Raw genomic sequence first — 24,693 nt, 5'->3', positions numbered from 1 at the left:
GAACACCTCACTGGACGAATGGTACAAGAAGTGGTTCTACATCCGTGAAGAGCCGAACACAATCACCCTGTGCGACGTGGGGTTGATTCTAGAGAAGAAGAACAGCTGGTCGGAGAAGCCCGAGAACTTGGAGCAGATCGCAGAAATGCTCGGGATGATCCTATGGGGAAAGCTGGATGGTCCAAGCGTGGTCAGGAACTTCATAAGCCGAAGGATCTAGCCCTGCTAGAAGAGGGTACATCCTGTCTTTGAGTACCAGGGGAGCGCAGATCCAACGAGGATCAGGAAAGAGGCGCTCAACAAAATAGAAGTCAAGGCCAGGATTGGGGAGCTATTCAACCTGGCCGATCCCAATTATGTCAGGTTAAACGACATCGAGCACGCCTTCAAGCTAGCCCGACCTCCCCCAAAGGTAAATGATGCTTCCTTGTAACTGTAGAATCATGTTGTAACAAGAAATTGACTGTTGTCTCCTTTATGTTTCTCAGAGTAATGGTCATGACCGGGCAGCAGTGTTCGTGTCTCCGCCCCCTGGAGTAGATTGGCCGCAAGTTGCCAGCCCAGCCGCCTAGACCAGCGCTAGGACCGAAGACGTCCACTGGGCGACACTCGAGGTTGTGGAGGATGCATCGACCAGAGCTGCTGGAAAGTGGCCGGCTGCCAACAAACGGCGCCAAGCCATCTTCCCCCTGTCAGACGATGAAGCAGAGGATGCGGACATCTTCTGGCTTGTCCCTCGAAAGAGGAGGAGACAGATGGGGTTGATGGAGCAGGGTGGCTCCTCTGTGCCAGCAGTGATCGCATCACCGACCACTACAACACAGAGGACAAGCGAGGGAAGTGTCGAGCATCAAACCCCAGCGCCAGTACCGGTCATCGGAAAAGACCCGATGGAACCCACCGAGCACGTGGAGCAGGCGCAATCGAAGAGACGCTCCTTCACCATGTCATTCCGTGCCTCCAAGCTGTAAGTATCTGTAACTTTGATATAAGCTTACAATTTGTATTGAATATTATTGTCTTCTGAACTTTTCCCTAGTGTATCAGGTCGGCGTCCACCGAAAATCCTGACCAGCTAGCCGGATGTGGCATGGCTTCGCTAGTGCTGGTGGAAAGAGCTGCTCAGTGGCCAGTTGTGGAGGAACCTGAAGAAGAAATTCCACTGGAGCCTCAACAGACAGGCAACCAGACGTTAGTCCCTGAGCAGCTAGTCGAGAAGACAGCCGAGCAAAGTATAAGTGCTCTGATCACAAACCCTGCTGAAGCAGGTACCCTGGCGACAAAGGAACCAGTCCAAGCCGAGGAGCAGCAACCGGGGTTGGCACAGAGCACGCTAGCCGATGCTATGGCTCATGGAAAAGCCATGGTGGTCACGGTGACTGCAGACTCTAGACCGGCGCCGCCCCCTAAACAAGAGGCCGAAGAGGACGAAGTAGAAGAAATCCTAGACCGTCTCCAAGATAAACGATAACATGTATATGTGTCGCGCTGGTGGAACGATGAGTGGGTTATGCACGAAGAAATCCCAGAGGTCGAAGAGACCCTAAGAGTCGAACGGGCGGCAAAGCGTCTGGTGACAGAAGTTTAGGTATGTTTGGCTTGACCACTTGACCCTGTTATGTAGTCGATCTATCTGACTTAGCTTGTTTATATGCAGGACTTAATGAAGACCGCGAAGTACCGAAAGAGGTGCTTTGACCAGATTGAGGGAATCACGGCGAATAATAAAGAACTGGCGGCCGAGGTGGAACACTTGTGCCGCCAACTTGAAGCCGCCGACTAGGGGAGGGCAGAGCTAGAGGCATAGAACCAGAACCTGGTCGGCCAGCTTAATAACAAAGAGCGGGAAAAAATAAGTAAGTTGTCACTTTATCACAGCAGGTGTGTAACACGTATTGTTGCGTTGTTGGTAGTGATAGCTGTAATGCAAGCTTAGAAGCTAAAGTAACCTGCCTCCAAGAGGGGAATAGCCACGTGACCGCAGAGTGTGGTCGTCTGAAGGAGGACAATGAGAAACTGGCACGCAACCAGTCTCAACTCCAGGACTACACCACCAAGATGAAGGAGGAACTGAAAAGTAAGTATTCCAGACCACCTTTCTCATTCTGTTGCCCGCCTTGTCTTGTTGTGCCATTACATTTGATGTCTTGTGCGGTGTTTAGTTTTAAAAGTCAATGCCAAGAGGCATCTAGAAGCCGTGATCAAAGAGCGTGATGGCTGGAAAGCAAGATGCCTCGAGGCCACCGAGGATCGAGACACATGGAAGAACTGATGCCAAGAAGTGGCCACTGGCATTATGCCCATCCTCGACCTTATCGACCCAGCACTTACAGAGGAAGAGCCAAGGATGCCCTAGCTCAGACTGGTCGAGAGATGCAGACAAGCATGGGGATGGTTCCAAGAGTTCGTGAAGGAGGCGGGTGAGTACACGGGTGCCCATGTGCTAAGCATGGTGTGTGCCCACTACCCCCTGATCGATCTCAAGCACCTAGAAGCTGGATACCCGAAGGAGGTAGACCCAGACAAGGCGAAGGAGCTTCAGATGGCCTAGCTAGACCTGTCGTCAAAGATAATTGGCAACATTAACCTGTGTGGAGGTGGGACAGCACCTGTACAGGAAACGCCATCGACAAGTCAGCTAGAAACGCCATCAGTTGTGAGCCAACTGATGAAACCTGCGGTCTCGACCAGCCAGGCATCGGCGGGGCCATCCCCTTTAGCTCGACCAACACAAGAGTCCTCAAGACCCGAGTAGGGTATCGGAACTAGCGAGCAGTTGGTGCCGTGCGCCCCGATCAGCCAATGTAACAGGCTTAGAGCTGTAGAAGGGGGGAATAGTTGTGTTATTGTAAACTTGGGCCTCTTCAGGCAAGCTTGTAATAACATAACTGTATATCATTATAAGCTTGTTTGTTTTGTATAAAACATTTTTAAGCTTGAAACTTATGCTGGTGTAACTGAGTGAGAACATGTTAATGTTCTGTTTAGTTGTACCATTTTGCTCGACACATCATCCCGAGAAGTTTGTGCGGCCCTAGTTTGCCATGTGGTCGGAGTGTGAGGTTTGTGACCTATGCACACGTTGACGCGGACAAGTCAAACCAAGGGGGACCTATCGATCACCCATAACATAGAGAACGGATCCCATGCACGTGTTGGGAGGAACCAGAGATAGGGCCTGCTCCGAAAACCATAGAAGGAGTGGTGGTTGGCTTTTACTGGCTAAGTTAGAATAACCATAAAATTCGAAGTGACTCATTAGCGTGGTCGGAGAAATCATAATAGCTTTATTGAAGTAAATCGAAAGTATAAGAGGGGTACATATCTTAGTAGTTAAGCATAGAAACGTCTAAGCTTGTCGATGTGCCATGAGTTTGGTACGTCAGTACCGTCTAGGTGAGCTAATATGTAAGACGTTGGTCGTGTGACCTCCTTGATCATGAAAGGACCCTCCCATGGGGTTGTGAGTTTATGGACACCAGTCTGGTTCATCTTCCACTTCAGGACTAGGTCCCCGACCATGAAGAACCGCTCTTTAACGTTCTTGTTGTAGTACCTGCACAAAACAGCAAGGTATTTGGCCGTACGTATACAAGAATCGAGCCGTTTCTCCTCTACGCTGTTCACTTCTAGTTCTCGTACTTCATTAACCCTTCCTTTGTCGAAGTTCTCTACTCATGCTGATCTGAAAGCTATATCTACTGAAAGGACTGGCTCAGCGCTGTAAACCATAAAGTACGGTGAGACGCCGGTGTTACGACTGGGCTGAGTTCTGAGGCCCCAGACCACGGCTGGTAACTCTTTGAGCCATCTTTTGGGAGCTTTGTCATTTTCTCTGTACATCCTCTTCTTCAATGCATCCAAGATCATGCCATTTGCCCGTTCGACTTGTCCATTAGCTCTAGGGTGTGCCACCGAGACGTATTTTACTACTATGCTCCTTTCATCGCAGAAGTCCCAAAAAGTGTTCTCGATGAACTGAGTACCCAGATCAGTGATGATGCTATTGGATATGCCGAAACGGTGGATGACCTGGTCGAGGAACGTGACAGCCTTCTCTGAGGATGCCTGTACCAAAGGCATGTATTCTATCCACTTAGAAAATTTGTCGACCAGCACAAAGATGCATGTGAATTTCCCTGGAGCCGGTTTGAAGGGCCCGATCATATCTAGTCCCCAGCATGCAAAGGGCCAGGAGGCTGGTATTGTCTGGATCTCATGTGCTAGTACGTGGATTCTCTTGGCAAAGAACTGGCAACCCTCACAGTGGCAAACTAGCTTTTCTGCGTCGGCTACTGCTGACGGCCAATAGAACCCTGCTCGGAAAGCCTTGCCGACTAGTGTTCTTGAGGCCGTGTGGTTGCCATAGGAGCCAGAGTGGATTTGGTCTAGGAGATGTTTGCCTTCTTCCTAGGTTATACACTTTATCAAGATTTCCTCTTTTGCGTTTTTGCGCCATAACTTGCCATCGACGAGCAGATACTGCTTACTACGACGTATCAGGTGCTCGTTTTCTGTCCGATCAGTATAACCGCTGCCATCTATTAAGTACTTGATGAAAGGTATTCTCCAGTCGAGCTCATGAGTGGTCGGAGGCAGCTTGATGGTGCTCGACGCCGGAACCGTAGCCACCAATTGCTGATCTAGAGGCTTGTCTGTCGTGGAATCTTCCTCTTCGATGGAAGGCATGAGCAGGTCTTGGATGAATACGCCATGTGGGATTTTGGCTTGGGATGATCCTAACTTTGACAGCACATCTGCTGCTTGGTTCTTGTCCCGGACCACGTGTATATACTCGATGCCATAGAACCTGCCTTCCAGCTTTCTTATCGATTTGCAGTATGCGTCCATCTTTTCACTGATCGTGTCCCAGTCCTTGTTGAGTTGGTTGATGACCAGAGCCGAGTCTCCATAGACATAGAGACGTTTAACACCAAGCTCAACCGCAATGCGTAAACCATGCAGGCATGCTTCATACTCGACGGCGTTATTAGATGCTGGGAAATAAATCCTGAGGACGTACCAGAGCTGCTCCTTGGATGGTGACACGAAGAGGACTCCTGCTCCCGCACCACCAATGTTGAGAGAGCCGTCAAAGTACATCGTCCAATACTCGTCGAATCCTAGGGAGGCAGGTGTGCTTAAGTCTGTCCACTCGACGATGAAATCAACGAGTGCCTGAGACTTGATTGTAGTATGGCTTGCAAATTCCAAGGAGAAGGGGCATAGCTCCATTGCCCATTTGACGATGTGCCCGTTCGCATCCTTATTGCAAATGATGTCCCCCAAAGGGTACTCGGTCATGACCACCACACGATATCCGTCGAAGTAATGTCTTAACTTTCAGGATGTTATCAATATGGCGTAGAGCAGTTTCTGAAACTGTGGGTACCTGGTCTTGGATTCATTGAGTACCACACTGATGAAATAAATCAGCCGCTATACCTTATAGGCATGGCCCAGCTCGTCGCGCTCGACCACCATGGCAGTGGAGATCACCCGATTGGTTGCTGCAATGTAAAGTAGGAGAGTCTCATCTTCTCTGGGAGCAGTGAGGACCGGTGGTGATGCAAGGTATTGTTTTAGCTACGTGATGGCAGTGTCTGCTTCATCCGACCACTCAAACTTCTCGGATGCTTTGAGCAGTTTGAAAAACGGTGGTCCTTTTTCTCCCAATCTTGATATGAAACGGCTGAGAGTAGCCATGCATCCAGTAAGCTTCTAGACATCCTTCACCTTTTTGGGGGCTTCATGTCTAAGACAGCTTTGACTTTCTCCGGATTAGGTCATATGCCATCGTAACTGACGATGTTGCCTAGCAATATACCAGAAGGAACACCAAAGATGCACTTCTTTGGGTTTAACTTCCATTGGAATGTATTGAGGGCTGCAAAGGTGCGTTCTAGGTTGTCAACAAGGGTATGTGCTTCCTTGGTTTTGACAACTACATCATCCACATAGGCCTCTACAAGGTTGTCTTTTATCTCGTCTATGAGGCAGGCCTGAATGGCACGTTGGTATGTAGCCCCGGCGTTCTTGAGCCCAAACGACATAGTCGTGTAGCAGTAGGCGCCGAAGGGCGTGATGAAAGACGTCTTGATCTGATCGTCCTTTTTGAGAGCGATCTGGTGATAACCAGAGTAGCAATCGAGAAAGGAAAGGAGGTCACAACCAGCGGTTGAATCTATGACCTCGTCTATGCGAGGTAAGCCAAAGGGGTCCTTAGGGCAGTGTTTGTTGAGATTAGTGTAATCAACGCACATTCTCCATTCATTATTCTTTTTACGTACAAGAACCGGGTTGGCTAACCACTCCGAATGATACACTTCTTTGATAAATCTGGCTACCAAAAGCCATGTAACTTCTACCCTAATCACCTCCTTTTTGTCGCGAGCGAACCGTCGTAGCTTCTACTTGATAGGTTTGGCCTTGCTGTTGACATTCAAGGAGTGCTCGATCAAGTTCCGAGGTACACCGGGCATGTTGGCAGGTTTCCATGCAAACACATCCATGTTGCTCCTCAAGAACCTGACAAGCGTGTCTTCCTATTTGGGATCCAGGTTGGCCCCAATAAGGGCCGTTTTGCTGGGATCGCCGTTGACTAGTTGGATCACCTTGTGCTCCTTTGACTTGATGTTCTTGCATGGAGCCTCAAGCTCTGGGATCTCCAGGTAGTCGGCTGAGGTCTTCTTAGCATCGAACATGGTTTCGACCATGCAAATAGAGAGGTCGTGAGCCTCTGCTATTTTGAAACTGTCATCCTCTCAGGTATAAGCTGCATACACATTGCCTCGGAGGGTTAGGACTCCTTTTTTGGTAGGCAACTTGAGCACCAGATACCTGTAATGAGGTATGGCCATGAACTTGGTAAGCGACGGTCGACCAAGAATAGCATGGTAGGTGCCGTCGAAGTCAGCGACCACAAAGTTGGCATAGTCGGTGTGGAAGTGGTCTGGGGTTCCAAACTGCACAGGTAGCGTGATTTGCCCGAGAGGTGTAGAGCTCTGTCTGGGGAGAACACCCCAGAACTGTGCCTCATATGGCTTGAGATCCACCTAAGCTATCTTTAGGGCGGGTAGACTGTTCTTGAACAGTATATCGATGGAGCTGCCACCATCAAACTGGACCTTGTTGATACAAGGATCGAGGACTAGGGGAAAACGTCCTGGCTTAGGTATTGTAGCCCATTGGTCCTTTCTGCTGAAAGAGATTTCGCGGTGAGACCACGGAGGGAGTCGTAGATCGGCGAGGAGGTTGTCGGCGTTGGCCATGTTCAAGCAAGCACGGGCGAGCAGCTTGCGTTCCCGCTTGGTCTCGATGGACACTTTGCCTCCGATGATGGTGTGCACGCGATTGGTTGGCTTGACGTACTTGTGACGAGGGTCTGCATCGTCGTCGTCGTTATCCTCGTTGCGATGTTCCCCTGCGTCGTTAGGCTTGTCGGACGTATCTGGAGCCTGTTGACGCGTATAGATAGACTTGAGAACGCGGTAATTCTCCATGGTATGGTTTGACTTAGGATGGAGCTGGCAGGGTCCTTTCAATGCTTTGGCATAGTCATCTTCGTAATTACAACGTCCGCCACCCTTTTTAACGGTATTGACATCGCCGTCGTCTTCCCGAGCACGCTTGCTCCTATAATCGTCACGGTGGCTACGCCGCTGATTACGTTGGTCGCGGTGGTCGTAGGAGTCATTGCGCTGGTTGCGGCGTTCAAAATTGTCATTCCGACCACGGTTGTCATGGTAGTCGTCGCGGTGTGGGGGGTGGTCGGAGCGTGGAACCCTTGTTGCTTCTTCAATAATTATCTTCTTAGCGTCGTCGACGTCTGCATATTTCTTAGCGGTGGCCAGGAGCGCTGTGAACAATTCAGGTCTCTTTCGGAGGAGCTTGTCTCTTAGGGCGTCGTGGAAGTGGAGGCCAGTGATGAAAGCCTCGATGGCCTCGTTGTCGGAGATTGATGGGACCTTGATGCGCATCTCTAAGAAACGCCGGACGTACTCGCACAGTGGCTCATCTTTCTGATCTCGGATCGATTGCAGATCGTACTTGTTGCTCGGTTGTTCACAAGTAGTGATGAAATTGTCGATGAAGGCTTGCCTGAGCTCCTGCCAAGAATCAAAGTAGTTCGCCGGTAAGCTAACCAGCCATTGGTGACCTGCATGGCCAATAGCGACTGGGAAGTAGTTAGACATGACGTGCTCGTCAGCCATGGCTGATCTGCATGCAGTTTCGTAGAGCATGACCCATAATTCGGGGTTTTCCTTGTCGTCGTACTTCTGAAGCTTCTCGAGCTTGAAATTCTTGGGCCATATGACTTGGTGAAGGTATGGAGTAAACTGCTTCAAACTCGGCGGGCCGTGGGTAGTGTCATACTCCATACGGCGATAGCTTTCATAGGATGCTCGATCATCGGCTCTCTGGTTGATGCGAGCGCGCAGATCGCGTCCACCGAGGTAATGGCGGAGATCGTTATTGCCGTCGTGGTGATCTCGATTGCCATCTAGATTAGCCCTGCGACCATGGTTATCGCGGCGATTGTCGCGGTTGTCTCAGCGATTATCGTCCCAGACATCACGGCGGTTGTCCTCCCGACGGCGGTGGTCATCCTGACCACCATCATGGCCACCGTTTCCGCCTTGACGGTTGTCTGATGGGTCGTTGTTGCGCGAGCCACGTTGGTTGAGTGGCTGTGAGCGACTTGGGTGCTGGCGGCTGTGGCTTGACTTGACTGAGACGGATGGAGCCCGAACTTGATTTACAATCTCTGCGGTCTGGGCCATGGCAGCCGTTAGATAGGCTTGTATTTCATCGCTAACTGCTTGGGTTTCCGGGGTGTTGGGTAGCCGTTGCATTGTTGCCAAGGCGATGGCTACGTTGGCACTGGGAGTCCTGAAGACCTATTTTGTCCCCCACCCTGTCGAAAGCATCGTTGAGGTCGCGTGGCTGGACCCTTGTGCGTCGCGCCTTCTGGTCTGCTTCGGCTTCGATTTGTCGGCGATTAAACCGGTCAATATTGCATGCTTCGCATGCAGTCCTTTCTTGCTCTGTTTCGCCAACTGCTGGTGGTTCGTCATTGCTAACAACATGGATCAAATCCCCTCATCTTGGTGGGAAAGACGGGAATTGAGAAAACCCTGGGGCATGGTCTAGCAGATCCAGATCATACTTGATGCCGTCGTCTTCATGATGCTGAAGCTCGGTGTGGACAGATGCATTAGATGCGATGCTAGACGAGGAGCTGGAGTCGCCCTCTTGGACTGTGCGGATGGATCCTTCTTGATAATCTTCAATCCGGATTATGTTGACGAAGTTGCGTGGCTTCGGCCGAGGTCGGTGCATAAAACACAGATCCAAGTGGCGTTGTAAGTTATACGCGTAGCTGGAGGCAGCGTTTCGCAGGTCATAGGGCCGGACCTAGTGGTTCTCCATCGAGGCTTCGTACTCGGAGAGCCGGAGACCCGTCGTGGAGGCTGGCCGGGGACGAGCGGAGCGCCCTTCAGGAGTAGATATGACCACGAGATCTGTACCAAGTCGTGCAGGACGACTGGTCCGAGCTGGTCGGGTAGATCTGTTGTGGGGAGCGGTTACCTGCTCATTAGGTTGACTTTGAATCGTACTTACCAGAGCTAGGGTTTCAGCGAGTTTGGTGCCGACCCAATCGATGGAGTCGAGCAGGTCGGTGTTGTCGATCTGCTTCCCTTTGTAGCGGGGAAGCGGATGACGAGTTGTCGACGTGGCTAAAGATGATGTAGGCGTGGTCAGAGCCAGATGTACCGTGGTCGGAGTCAGATCCATCGTGGTCGGAGCCGTATCCGTCGTGGTTGGAGCCGTAGCCGATGCAGGTGAAGCAGTGGTCGGCGCAGACTGAATCCACGCCTCTTCCGTGGTCATGGCGATGAAGTCGTTGGAGCCGGTGGTCCAGGTGATCTAGCCGATGGTGAACGTGAGACCGTTCGGCGTAGCCATGGAGCCGGAGATGATGACCATCTTGTTTGCTTGGAGAGCAGTACGCACACCCCCTACCTAGCGCGTCACTATCGATGAAATATGGTCGGCAGTCTACCTAGGGGTATGCCCAAGGTAGTAGATTGTCGGCAGACAGATGCGCAAGCCACAAACAAGACGGTGATGCAAGACAGACACGAGGTTTTATCCAGGTTCGGCCGCCAAGAAGGCGTAATACCTACGTCCTGCGTCTGATTTGTATTGCTATATGTCAATGAGTGATGATTTTTAGAGGGGTCCCCTGCCCGCCTTATATAGTCCGGGAGGAAGGGTTACAGATCTGGAAACTAATCCTAGCCAGTTACAATTGCCATATGTGGCTGGATAAGGATTCCTATTCTAACCGACCAGGATCTTGATTGATCGTCAAATCCGTCTTGACTCCTTGCGCGGGACTCCGATCAGGTTAACCGGGCCGCACGTCGTCTTTTGGTGGACCAGACCCACCGATCCGGGCCGGCCCAAGCATAGCTATAAGGGTATAAGGGTTAATACCCCCACAGTGGGTCCTACGTATCAATGGCTCATCCCATTTTTAATGTACCAGAACCAAACAAAAAAACATAGTCACCGTGTCTCTTCTTAACCAAACAACAAATGAAATCGCCCGCCCCTAAAAACTGAGACAGAAGCATCCTATCCCACCATGTCTCTCAACCAAACGCCCTACATTCTCGCGTCCACCTATCTTGCTTGCCGAGTCAGTTCGGTGTTATGACAAGTTGTTATACTTATAGTATACCTGTACCTTGGACGTGGTCTTCAATCGCAAATCACCGATGAGTATTTTGGTGGTTGGTGTGTCACTCTCGTGTGCGAACGCACACAATGAAGAGTGAAAGTCTCGTTCACACAAATAGAAAAACAAAAAAAACGCACACAATTAAAAGTGATAGTCTCATTCACACAAAATAGAAAAAAAAGAAAAAAAAAAGAATATGGCCCATGCAGATACACAAAGAAAAAAAGGAAAAAATGGCCCATGCAGGTACACAAAGAAAAAAGGATAATAGCCCATGCAGGTACACAAAAGAAAAATAGAAAAAAAACAAAAAAACAAAAAAATAATAATATGGCCTATGCATGTACACAGAGAAAAAAATATGGCCCATGAAGGTACACAAAGGAAAAAAGAATATGGCCCATGTAGGTACACAAAGGGAAAAAAACCAAAAAGAACCAAAAAGAATATGGCCCATGCAGGTCTCGAACCTACGACCTTCACGTTATTAGCACGACCCTCTAACCAACTGAGCTCACCGGTCGCCTCCCGCCGGACTTCGGCGCCTTCTCCGTGCTCGACTCCGTCTACCTCGCCGCCAACGCCCTCTCGGGCCCCGTCGCTCTCCGCGCTTGACCTCGCTAGGAACCGCCTCGACGGGGACCTACCCACCTCCATATGGAACCTCTGTGACCGCGTCACCGAGCTCCGCCTCCACGGCAACGCCCTCACAGGGGCCGTCCCGGCGCTGACTGGGCCCAACACCACCTGTGACCGCCTCCGCGTCCTTGACCTTGACGCCAACCGCTTCTCCGGCGGCTTCCCTGCGTTCCTCACCGCGTTCCGAGGCCTCTAGTGCCTCGACCTCGGCGCCAACCACTTGGAGGGGCCCATATCGGAGGCCCTCACCGGGATGGTGACCCAGCAATAGCTCCAGACGCTCATTGTCTCCTACAACAACTTCTCCGGCCAGCTGCCCCCGGCCTTTGCGGGCTCCCGCTTCATGGCGAACTCCTTCCTAGGCAACGACCCGTTGTTGTGCGGCCCACCGATGCGCTAGTGCGTGACGGCCTCGGGCCTCAGCTCCCGCGGCATCGCCGGGATGGTCATCGGCCACATGGGCGAGGCCAGCGATAGCGCGGCAGCCAAGCAGAGGAGGGAGAAGGGGAGGAGAGGAGGGAGATGGGTGGTGGGGCCCACAGGGGCAAAATCGTCTTTTCACATGGCAGTTAACGGTCCACGGACGAAAAATCCAACGGAGTGTCATATAAGAAACGAAAGTTGAACTCGGTGTCAAATAGGGAACGAAAATTTTTTGAGGGCCAAGAAAGGAACGGGCCATTTGTTTGGTGTCAAATAAGAAATTCTCTCAGATTTAGATATTATTAATCCTTAGCAACAAAGAGCCATTAGAGTTATTCCTTCTGGATCAAATGTTGATGATTTGGAATTATCATTTGGGCAGTGTATGATTTCTCCTCAATTCCCATCAGAGCAGGGTACATTTCCCTAGAGTTCTACAACAAACATGAACCCTCATTTTCATTTACATATACAACATGATCCCCTTGTTCCACGAGATGATAGAACATTATTTGTCACTTTCTACAACAGACATCCATTAACTAAAGAGGAAGTATATAACTTTTTTATGAGGTAAGATTTTTGTCTTTATTCTTACCTATTTACATCCATGTATCATAGTTTTTAAATTACTTTTATTAAAGAATTTAGAAACAAAATATTAAAATGAATTCTTTAATAGTGAGATTACAAAGCATTTTTCTATTTGATTCATTTTATTTGTTTTCCATATATCTTATCTAGATTAACTTAGATATATGCCACTATGCAATATGTAAGGAAAATGCACCATAGGCCTATTTACTTTGGATTTTGGTGTTTGATGACAAACGCAACTAAATTGGACTAATGAATTTGCAAGTAATTATTTTGTAGTTCAATAGGGTGCAAGACGTGACTTAGATGAAGACAACATGATGATCCCACGATCAACACCATAAGCAAGACCCTAGAAGCACAAGACAAGACCTAAGATATCAAGCAAAGTCCAAGCATGAAGATGGGAACCAAGCCGGACGCAAGATCGTGAAGAAACGAGCTCGGCAGAGGTGACCGGACGCGGCCCTTATAGGGACCGGACGCGTTCGATCAGTTGATCAGCAACAGCGGGCGTCAGCAGCAGTGATCGGACGCTAAGCGAAGCAGTGACCGGATGCACCGATGACACTATTCTTTGTCACGACAATGTTTTCAGCATGACCGGATGCAGCGGCACTAGACGACCGGACACACAAAGTACAGCATTCGATCAAGTCCAGAGAGGTTCCAGAGCGGCGCCAGCATGACCGGACGCGTCCGATCGATGATGACCGGACTCGGCCCAAAGTCCGATCAACGCGCGCGCTCCAACGGTCAGAACGACCGGACACGTCTGGTCAGGACGAAAGCAGCGTCCAATCAGTAGCAGAAAGCTAGGTTTCGTCCTCAACTGCTACTTTCTCCATGGGGCTTACAAATAGACCCCCCAACCAGCCATTTGCGTAGTGGAGAACTGAGGAAACATACTAAGGGTGTTGATACACCATTTTAATGATCTCCACTTGTATAGTGCTTAGTGATTCATTAGGTGATTAGTGTAGGTACTTTGCAAAGTGCTTAAGTTGATTAGACCACTGCTTATGCGCTTGCTCTAGGTTTAAGCCTAGTGTTTAGTGAGGTTTGCACATCTCTTACCATTCGGTGCTTGCGCGCACCATTGTTGTACATCGGAGGGGCTTGTAGTCTTGCGAGATCACACCAACCGTGTTTGTGGTGTGGCCGCCACCGTGTACCGAAGGGAACAAGGCCCGCGGCAGTTCGGCCAGAAGCTTGATAGTAAAGATGGCAGGGAGCATCTGGGAGAGGCTTGCCGGAAGGCACACCGGAGACCCACTTGTGCGTGGGGAATGCCCGGGGCTATCCACGGAGTTACCTGATAGGGAGCTTCCCCCTTGCGTGGGATTCCTTGCGAGGGGCTCTAACGAGGACTAGGGGGAAGCTTACGCGCTTCTCGATACCTCGGTAAAAATACCAGAGTCGTCGACGGGAGTTTGCATATCTCTACCTTACTCTTTAGCTTCCGCATTTACATTATATGCATAACTCCTTTTTGCTGTAGAGATAGCAACACACTAGCAAAACCATAGTTGCACATTTAGATAGTTTATCTTTTTTTGCATAGGTTTTGCTAAGGTTAGAAAAAGAGGCCATAGTTTAGAGTTATAGTTTTAAGTTGCCTAATTCACCCCCCTCTTAGGCGTCACGATCCCTTACACAATACTTACTAGGAAAAATGTTATTGCATGTTGCCTTCTTGCTAACAATAGAAACAAAGCAAAAAAATTCTTAGAATGATGAAATTCTTGCACCTACCTTCTAGTATAGTAGGTAAAATGCACCTCATATTCCTTATTGTTCATTACTTCTCTTTTGGAAAAGTGACTTGAGCATAATAAGTATTAAGTGTAATGAAAATATCTTACTCCCTCGTTGTCAACAAATGTAAGGTTAAAACACATGATGTAGATGGTGGTGGTGCATGGTGTCTCACAGCATCCATATTTAGTGACTGGTGAGGTACCACAAATCAATAGTACATAAGCTATTTTATTAAAATTGATATGAAAAAACTATATATATTATACATGACAAGTGGTAAAAAGGTTACTGAATGTATTTTAAACAAATAGTACAATACAAATCAAAGTGCTTTAGGGAGATTAATAGATTTTTTATGTCAATAAGAGTGGAGATCTATACCTAAAATCATTATCAAAATCTCAAGGAGTTAGACGAAGAGGATACTTGTCATATAAGATGGACAAGGAGACTAAAGAGGAGGAATAAGCAAAGAAGAAGAAGAAGGGGAAAGGGGAGCACAAGGTTGAGGACAAAAAAATAACCTGAAGGAAAAGAAAGGGCGTGGTTGATGCCATCCATAGATCCTAGTTCTTTTTCCTTGTTGCTTCCCTACACTCTCTGGTCCTCTAGTATCCTTTGCTATCGCCTATGCCCTCCCTTGTCCTCATGCTGCCATAGAGTTCATATTTATTCGTCCTTGAAATGTTAGCAGCACTTGTAGGTTCCTAGTTCATGAGAAAAAAGGAAGAATTATGCACAAACCTCGCAAACAGTGGGCGATCTACAAAGGAATCCCCTTCCCTCCATGGCCGCCCGATTGGAATTCCGTTGCGAAGAAGACGTGGAGGAGGAGATAGAAGAAGATAGACTGTTGCACATTTATTTCGAATCCTATATTGCTATCCACCCATGTTCTTATTGTTTGGTCTTCTATTTGCAGTATTTTCGGTGATGTGGAAAGCCTAAGCATAGAGGATCCAGTTGAGATTAGGCAACCTCAATATGCACTAGTCACATTTGGCTCGCCGGAGACTATGCTATTCATACTTGGAAAAGAGAAGGCCAAGTTTGTGGTAGGAGGAAAACATTTGTGGGCTCAAAGATACGTGCCAAGGAACCACGAAAAGGGCAAAAACGAAGCTTGGATGTGACTCAATAATATGAAAATCAAGTGGTTTCAGAGATCAGCCCATTAAACTGAATAATTTGCATCTCCATATTTTTGCTTGCAAGTTAAGATCCTGCTGTAATGTAATAATGCGTCCGTCAACTCTAAGGCTCGAGACTACCTGCGTCTTCAATTTGAATTATTTCCGTGTAACACACACAGCATGCATGCATATATGGAGATGCGCCCAAATGAGTATTAAAATGACTTCTAGTACTGTTTTCCTTCCAGTACTGTGTTTAAACTAGCAGGACCCCGCGCGTTGCCGCGGGCACAACATAGAAGCTGAAAAAGGCAAGTTGTATGGTTTAATTGCAAATTATGACACTTAGGCTAACAACAATTTGATTGAAATAACAACGGTGATGTCGAAATGATATTTATAAAAGCAAGTTTGGTCATTACACAGTGAAATGGTGCCTATAAGTTTTGCCAACGAAAAGCTATTTCTGAAACCTGAGACCATTGCAAAGAGAGTGTCCTGAAAGCACAAACATAGAGAGAGAGAGTGACAGAGTAGGCTATGAAATTAAACATTGTAAATTGAATCACAAATATTTTTTTTGCTACATCTAATTAATGATTTCATTTAGCAAAAGGTAGCATGGGTCATTAAGTTTTAGATTTATACAATTAGAAAATATCTACTAATTTGAACCGGACAAAAGACATTAAACTATCAGATTGATAAGGGACGTCATGTTATTAACCTTGACATTTCTCTGCATCATTTAGTTGATAATGTTTGGCAAGTAAAGTAAGACCATGTAGGATCCGTATCTGTATAAGAAAATGACAATAAGAATTCAGTATCGCTGCAGATAGCTAATTCCCCTATATTACAAAAGGCAGATGTGGGTTTTTCTTATTGCATTGGTAGTTATATTATGACTGACATGTACCAAGGCAAGTCTGTTTCAATAAAGCCGGAAAGCAACTAACTATCCTAGGATAGGAATATTACCTGTCGTATCAAATATTGGAGGGCAATCTAAAAGCACAGACATCCTCTGTTGATATTTCTTATGACTATTGGACTAATTCCACAAGCGCACAGAATATATCGATGTAGCATTTGACTTGGGAGTATACCAAGTATCGTATTTATTTCCACAGTGAAAGTATAGTACGACTCAGACAAATAATTGATTTATTTTTAGTGAATTACCTAGGCACGAATGTAATGGAGCAAATGAAAGTAACTAAACTAACTAAAATAATAAAACAAAAGAAACACTACGATGGTCACAGAGTAGGTGAAGATAAATTAAGTACTATCGTAATTGATTCAACCTATCAATTGTCTAGCGATGAACATACTTTGGGGCATACCTGTTCTAAACTCACCCTAAGGTTGATTAGGCACAAAGCACCACGAACCCTAAGATTTAATAACTAATTCCAACGTGGTGGAATACATAGGATGGACAGGGCTGTCACCACCTACCACCTACCACAGTCTATCTGGAGAATTAGCCACAACCCAAGATACCCTATAGTCTAAACACCACGCTTACACTAAGTGATACTACTCTAACCTTGCGCTAAGATCATAGCACCAACTAGTGATGAAGATCCCATATATCAGAAACTTACTAACTAAATAAGAAATGATCAAAATATTCGCAACACTATTTTACTCTAATGCAAGAAAGTAAATGCTGAAAATAAGACAAGTACAAAAGGAAATATATAGAAAGCAAAAGTTGCTTTCAGAGAGACTCCAGAAGACTTCTCCAAGCTCCTACCTCTTCACTTCTTCACTTTCACTCTCACTACTAACCTAAACTTAGGAGTAGAGAGAATGATTCTACTTGGGACGCTTTACAACTGTGGTGGACACCTCTATTTATAGCAATAAGGAGCTAGGGGGTATTTGTAGGCAGTGGAGAGGCGGTGGAGCTTCCTTGGGCACCAGGCGGCGTGGATGGGGCGCTGGGCGGCCGTCCGATGCACCGACTTTGCATCATAGGGTCATGGTTGGCTCCCAAAGTCTATTCCCTTTCTAGCACGTGTGAAGATTTAGTCCAAAAGGCGGTTGCAAGGTCGGTTGATGGCCTCCAAGTGAATGACGATGGGCCCATGAATCCACGGTGAACAAATCTCGTCCATCGCTTGAACCGACATGAAATCGACGCTTGTGAGGCAGTGTAGGAGCTATCCCATGAATCGTTGATGTGGACGGGGAAAGGGTGGCGCCGGGAGGCGCACATGGCCACCAGTCAGCATGGCAGTGTGGGCCCAGAGGCCCCTGTCACATTCTGCTGCCTCCATGTCACATATTTTGCACATTTTTCACTATTTTTCCTGTATTCAAATAGACTTCATGTACAAGTGGAATTTTCGTTAGTAATAAACCAAATCTTTGCATTTTATGTTGATTTTCCTTTGGAATGTTGGCATTGTTGATGGCTAAAATAGGTGTTTAGTGACCACCAACAAGCTCCCCCAAGCTGCATTTTGCTTGTCCCGAGCAAAGATGGGGACTTAGCATGAAAATATTAGTTGCTTACTAACTCTTGCATTCCTGCTCATAAACATACCAACCTTTGAATTGGAAATGTTAATATAGAAACTCGTACCTATATTACCTTTGTCATCATAGGGCTTTTGGCCTTCACCTTGTCTGAGAGTTGAACATGGATCAGCTAGAAAGAGGGTCTTTATCGACAAAAGATGCTCGGCAGTCCACCGAGGGGGCTACCCGCGATGGTAGATTGTTTAGAGAGGTGAGCGAGATCAGGAGCAAGATGGTGACAAGACACAAGATTTATATAGGTTCAGTCCATTAGCTTGACGTAATACCCTAATCCTGTGTCATGTCGGTTTGTATTAGCTATCGTATATGATTATGTGTGTTTTAAGGGGGTCCCCTACCCGCCTTATATAGCCCGAGGGGTAGGGTTACATGCCGATCAGGTTAGAGTCCGATCGGGTAAGAGATAATCTATACATGGAATCATACATTCGGCATATCCTAACAGATTCTACGCGATCAATAGGATGCCACTGAGATGCCGTGCGGCGTGCGCCGAGCTGTGCCGTGCACCGCAAGCCTTCATCTTATGGGCTGGACTGTCCCTATTGGTGCGGCCCATGTGCATCGTTGTGGGTACCTAGAGTCAGACCCCCCCACAGCCAGTCCCCGAGCGCCTTGTATCCGCTTGTTGACGCCGCCTTGATCAAGTCCGAGCAGTTTGCCACGAAGCCAACCAGTTTGACTGAAGATCCGAGTGACAAAAATGAAAGCCAACCAGCGTAGCTGGTGACCTGAGCGGTGAAAATGTTTGCCGACTAGCTTAACTATCCTGTCAACCTATGAGGATAGCTGCTAAGCAGTTTAGCTATCCATAAGACCTCGAACTTAGCCAAGTGAGAATCACCAATTACGATGTAAGGAGCTCAACACAAAAATTGAGAATTCTTGGTCGGTGAAGTGTACACACTTAAGTGTCAGTTGCGATTGCACCAATGATGGGTCACCAGAGCAGAGCAGAGGTATTTTCATGACAATCTTGGCGTAACCAAAACATCATGGAGAAACAACACATGCACCGCAAGGTGCATTGTACACAATGTAGTCCCCGAGCCTGCTGGAAGATGAATGATGAATCTTGTAGCAAGGTCCAGGAAACATATGCAGTCCCCATCATAGCTAAGTATGCAACCAATTCCCGGCATTGCCAAAGAAGTTAAATCATCAAGAAACCAGTACATTCATCGCAAGGTGAAGTGTACACACTTAGTCTCCGAGCCTGCTAGAAGATGAAGAATGAATCTTGTAGCAGGGTCAAAGAAAAGCCTTAAAAACATACCACCAAATTGGAGAAAATCTTGTACTTAGTAACTGTGGCACACAGCAATCCACCATGTACTTATTAACGGAGTAGATTGAGAAAACATGCTGCCCATTGGTGGCTTCCTGGCGAAGGCAAATAGCGGCCCGTTGAACGGCCCATTAGTGAAGAAACAAAGAAAATGGAGAGACACGCAATTACTGTGGCTAACGTGTACATGTGGCGCGGTGACTACAGGAGCGGGCGTGCATGGCGTGACATAGTTTCCCAAAAACCCTAGAGACACAAAGGTAGGGGTAAATCGTTATAAATCCGCCACAGTTCTGAAATGGACGCCCCATTTCTCCACTCGCCCCCTCGTCGTCCTCGCGCCTCACATTCCGACAACCACAACTTCTCTGCCATTAGAGCAAATCCAAGCATCTAGCCACCTCCACTCCCTAGATCTGCTCGATGGCGCCGAAAAGAAGCCACAGGGGATCAAAGAGGGTAGTGCATGAGATCAATTGTGATGAGGTGTGGGTGCGATCCATCAGCAATGAAGTAATGCTCAACAACCTGGTGGTGTACGGCATGTTGCCCGATAGGGCGATGACAGGATGATAGCCGGCGGCCGGTGAGGACTTTCCCACTCCCCATACTGACAAGTTGGTCATGTTTGAGGATTATTTCTTCTGTGGTTTTGGTGTTCCTATTCACCATTTTCTCCACAATCTAATTGCTTATTATGGCATTAGTCTGTGCAATCTTTCCCCAAATTGCATATTGCACATTGCAATTTTTATCAATCTGTGTGAATCGTATCTAGGAATCCTTCCCCATTTTGATCTATTTAGACATTTCTTCTACCTCAAAATCAGGGGGATCTAGATCTAGGGTGGTTGGCAGCACCTATCTATAGCTGCAGGATGGGATGGCAAGTTTGTACATCACCATCCCTCTTAACACGAATGTGAAGTACTAGGCCTACAGATGGTTCTACATTAAGCAGGTGGAGCCGTATGTGCCGTGTGATGTCGATCAATTCCTAGTGAGCAACCCTAAGTGGTCGAAGAGGCCCAATTCCGATGGATTAGAGCAGGTGAGGGAGCTCCTAACACTGATAAATCATAAGAGGCTAGATGGAGTTGTGGTGGCGACGAACTTCACCTTCCACCGGATCCAGACATGCAAAGAGAGGGCACATGCTGGATATGAATTCTAGGGAGACACTAATGGCACCTGCGGGGTGCCTGAGGAGATTGACCAGAATGAAGTCATGTGACTCATCATGATGCTGTTCAACCTCATGGGGCACGCTTCGATCAACTACCAGCAGAGGGCATACAGCGTCGTGAATCTTCCCCCGATAGTAAGAGTTTGCTTGTAACATGTAATTGAACTTTGTCTTTGTACATTGTATTCATATCCATAGGTAGACGCCTGACTGAGTAGTCCCCAGCATTAGTCCAGCTCAAGGACTAGCAAGGAGAGGTCAGACGGCACTAGTGATGGAGATGAAGATGCACGGACCCCCCCATAGTCTTTTCTCCTTATCTATTTTGCTTAGAAATATCATCTAGAGATTTTTATAAATTTTGGCAAGAAATATCACAATCTCTAGTTCTTTCTGTGGCACACTCAATATCTTATAAGTATTTATGCTCCTTACCAAAGGCTTAAATTGTGCCTTCATTGCGATCACTAAAGCTTATGTGGAGTTATGGGCAAGGAAAATATGAAGGCTTACGTTGCATAGAATTTATTGCTAAGTCAAACACTTGGATAATGTTGATGGTAGTTAACACTCATCATAAACCATCAATATAATGCATGAAAGTGATCACCAACATAAGTTTAGGGGTTTAAACTAGCAAATTCCATAAGTTTTGGTGAATCTGTGTTTTCAGCAGTGTTTATCTAGAAAACTGTCAAGGTGGACCCAAACGTCAGAATTAATCACGCTTATCCATGGTGAAACCAACTCCAAAAGACTCTAGAAGACTCTAGAAGACAAACCACCGAAGCAGGGGGTAGGTGGCTGCCAAGTGGGGCCAACCAGCCCCACTTATCAGCCCCTCCTTCGAATGTTGGTTCTCCACCGCCTTAAGGATTGCATCTATGCCGTTGTTTTAAGTCGGTTTGATCCGAGGGCTCAGGATTGATGGTTCCCCCAATATATACTAGCCCCTGTCACCCCTAGGGCATAACCCTAATCATTGATCAAGTCATCATCTAGAAACCCTAATCAGAGAAGAACCTTAGAGCTCCATAATATTCTAGGGCATAGCTAGCTAGGTTAGATCTAGAGGGAGGCAAGCTTCGCTTGGATTCTTAATCTTGCCAAGAGCGTGGCTTGGTATAGCCCCTGTATCCTCTCTTGTATCTTTCATTATTCATATGTTTGCTATATTTGATATGACATTGTTCTCAATATTATTCATGTTCCTAGTTATGATGTACATCGTCTACTTTGATTATATGCTTAGTATAGCTAGATTATTTTTATGTTCAAGCATAAGTGTGTATAGCGCTCACTCTAAAGTACACGGGGTGAGTGGTCGATATTGTGTAAGCGTGGTGCTTATACGTTGTTTACCTATGGATGCACCCTATATTCTGGGCCATGTGGTAGATCGTGGATGTGACACTCCCGTTGAGTCTTTTGTAGTCCACTCCCCGAATATAGGTCAAGTAGGAACTAGTTACGAAGGAAGTCATGCTTTGTTCTTGATCTTCCTTAGTAATATCCCTTATGTGTAGATATGAAGTTGATCTTAGCCATGATTATTAAGTATAATTGCACTAATCATAGTATGGTTTGACTTATAATTAAGAATTATTTCTCTATTGTATCTACTTAGTCATGCTAATGCCATAGAAAGGAGTACTCTGAGTGTTCAATTATTAATTATCAATGATCATTTACCTTATATTTGTCATATATATCATATACCATATGACTTACCCCTGTTATGAGTAGAAACTTGGTTATGGTTTATCTCTTCATCATATGTATAAGTTATCAACATATTCCGTCTACCAGTGCTTCCATGTGGTAAAAATATAAATAACGATACTTGGAATACTCCCGGGTGAAATGCTACAATGGTAAATTATCTGTGCGCTTGCAGATCTCCTCATATATATATATATATTCTTTCTAGTCACAATAAAATACTTACATACTTCTTAGTGTCATTCTAGAGGTGATGCTAGAAAGTACCAACAAGCATTTCTAGCATCATAGCTAGGGATGACAACTTAGCAAAAGTGATGTTAAGAAATGCCAACAACATTAGATGGCTACTTAAACAAGTGACAAGTTAATAAATACCAACAAGCATTTCTAGCGCCGTTGCTAGGGAAGGTAGCTAGGCAAAAAGGAATATTGATAAACTTGTACTTATTGATGTGACCGAGAAAACCGTTGACCTCTGCTCAAACAGACTTATCCTTGTTCTTTCTACTTTTATATCTTATGTAGGGTAATGTATGACTGGTTTTGACCTTCCGACAAACTACGTTGAAGATCTAGAAGCACTATTTAGGAGGACTAAAGCCAAACTCAAAAAAGTTTTAGCTTTAGAATCAGAAGCAACCAGACAAGGTGAAGCTTAACACTAGTTTTCGAAGCCATGGCTAACAAGACTCTCTGTGAATTCTCTGCTCCAACTACGGCCAACATCCGTACTAGACCAGTGATCAACATTGGGGACAACACTTTTGAGATCAAGCCAGCTCTCATCAACATGGTGCAAGACAACCAGTTTTGTGGAAAGGCACATGAAGATGCGAGTGCTTATCTCACACACTTCCTCGAGATTTGCAACACTTTCACCATCAAGGGAGTTACCAGAGATGCTATTTTACTTTGTCTCTTCCCATTTTCACTTTTGGGGAATGTGAAGCAATGGTTCTACACCAACAAAGATAGAAATAGTACATAGGAAAACTGCTCCACTACCTTATTAGCAAAGTTCTTTCCCATGGGCAAAACCAACGCCCTGCATGGAAGAATTTTAAGCTTTCAACAGCAACATGATGAATCTATCCATGCGGCATGGGAACGCTTTCAAGACTACATATCAGAATGTCCTCATCATGGGATGGAGGATTGGCTACTCATGCAGACTTTCTACCATGGGTTAACAAATAGCACATGTGAGAATATGGATGCCACTGCTAGAGGTGCATTTTTATCACTCACAATCACACAAGCAACATGTCTCGTGGAGAAAATGGCCTCCAACCAAGGTTGGAATGAAGAACGTCTTCAACCCCGCAAGAGAGGTGGAGGTTTGCATCAACTCAAGGAGATAAACATGTTGTCTACCAAGATGGATCTGCTAATGATGAGGCTTGAAGAGCGAGCCAATGAAAAGAAAGAAGTCATGCACATTCATGATTCCTGCATGACATGTGAAGAATGAGGAAACACTAGACATTCAGAGAATAGCTATCCTGAAACCCATGAGTTTGTGAACATTATCAACAACAACAACTATCATCCTCAACAAAATCAAGGATGGAATCAGCAACAAAGGCCAAACTACCAAGGTAATTACCAAGGTAACTGTCAAGGTAATAATTACAATAATTTCAATAACCAACCATCTTTGAGATATTTAGTTTCTGGGCAAGCTAAAATTATAGAGGGCTTATCTAGAAAACTAGCTTCCAAGGGTAAAATATTAAAAAAACACAAATAATAGAATGGATAGCTTCTCCTCAGCTATTAAAAACTAGCATAGCTTTAATAAAATGATAGAATCACAAATAGCTTAGCTGGCGGCTGCTGTTTCCTTTGACCGATAAAGGTATGATTCTAGGACAGCCGAAAGATCTCAAAACTACAAATCTTGTCGATATTCACAATGTTGCAGGATACTATATAGAACCTTCTAGAGGAGGATGGGAGGATTATTCCATGCCCATCAAGAAAGGTGATCCAGGAAGACCTATCATCCCCAAAGCCATTGGACCTCATATATTCCAAGAAGTTGTCTGTGACTTCGGAGCAAGTGTTAACATCATGCCAAAGGTAATTTATGACAAAATCAATGAAGATACTTTGTTGTACATAAATATGCATTTGTAGCTTGCAGATTAGTCACTCTGCTACCCCAAGGGAATTCTTGAAGACATCTATGTATGAGTTGGAGCCTCATACGTACCCATAGATTTTGTCATTTTGGAAACAGGTGGAGATGCAAGGGCACCCATTATCTTGGGTCGACCTTTTCTAAGCACCGCAAAAGCCATCATCTACATGAATAGTGCCAAGATCTGTTTCACAATAAAGGATACAAAGGAGAAATTCACTTTCAAGAATCGTATACACCACTCTCCTAGTCATCCACAAATGGCATACCTGCCTGAAGAGACAACAGTGACCAAGAAGAGAAACAATCGAAGGAAGAAGAATAGGGCTAGGCAGCCAAGAGAAGAATCAGTCAAGATGATCAACACACTCTGATCAGAGTACGACCACCTCCTCGCTTCACCATTCCTTACCAAGAAGAAAGACCCTGGTGTACCAACGATCGAGTGTGCAATTGGACAAAGAATCTTCCACAACACCTTCTGCGACATTG

The 24,693-nt window shown here is 46.3% G+C and overlaps 1 protein-coding gene and 1 non-coding gene across 2 annotated transcripts; one reads left to right on the top strand and one right to left on the bottom strand.

Moving 5' to 3' along the window:
• The first annotated feature begins 11,198 nt into the window (after nt 1-11,198).
• Nucleotides 11,199-11,585, top strand: LOC136469734 (putative kinase-like protein TMKL1). The gene has a single exon (XM_066467812.1). It carries the CDS (start codon nt 11,199-11,201, stop codon nt 11,583-11,585), a length of 387 nt encoding a protein of 128 aa, XP_066323909.1.
• Nucleotides 11,586-23,100: 11,515 nt separating this feature from the next.
• Nucleotides 23,101-23,207, bottom strand: LOC136478624 (small nucleolar RNA R71). Its single transcript, XR_010764345.1, has one exon. It is a non-coding gene; the product is annotated as a small nucleolar RNA R71 (small nucleolar RNA).
• Nucleotides 23,208-24,693: the final 1,486 nt, after the last annotated feature.

This window comes from Miscanthus floridulus, chromosome 8 (genome assembly GCF_019320115.1).
Source record: "Miscanthus floridulus cultivar M001 chromosome 8, ASM1932011v1, whole genome shotgun sequence".
Taxonomy (NCBI): Eukaryota; Viridiplantae; Streptophyta; class Magnoliopsida; order Poales; family Poaceae; genus Miscanthus; species Miscanthus floridulus.
The sequence above is the reverse complement of the archived record's forward strand: the minus strand, read 5'-3'. Positions and strand labels throughout refer to the sequence as shown.

Bases quoted from the DNA above. Each gene is read 5' to 3' on its own strand.
- LOC136469734 (XM_066467812.1), top strand. From the start codon at position 11,199: ATGGCCCATGCAGGTCTCGAACCTACGACCTTCACGTTATTAGCACGA.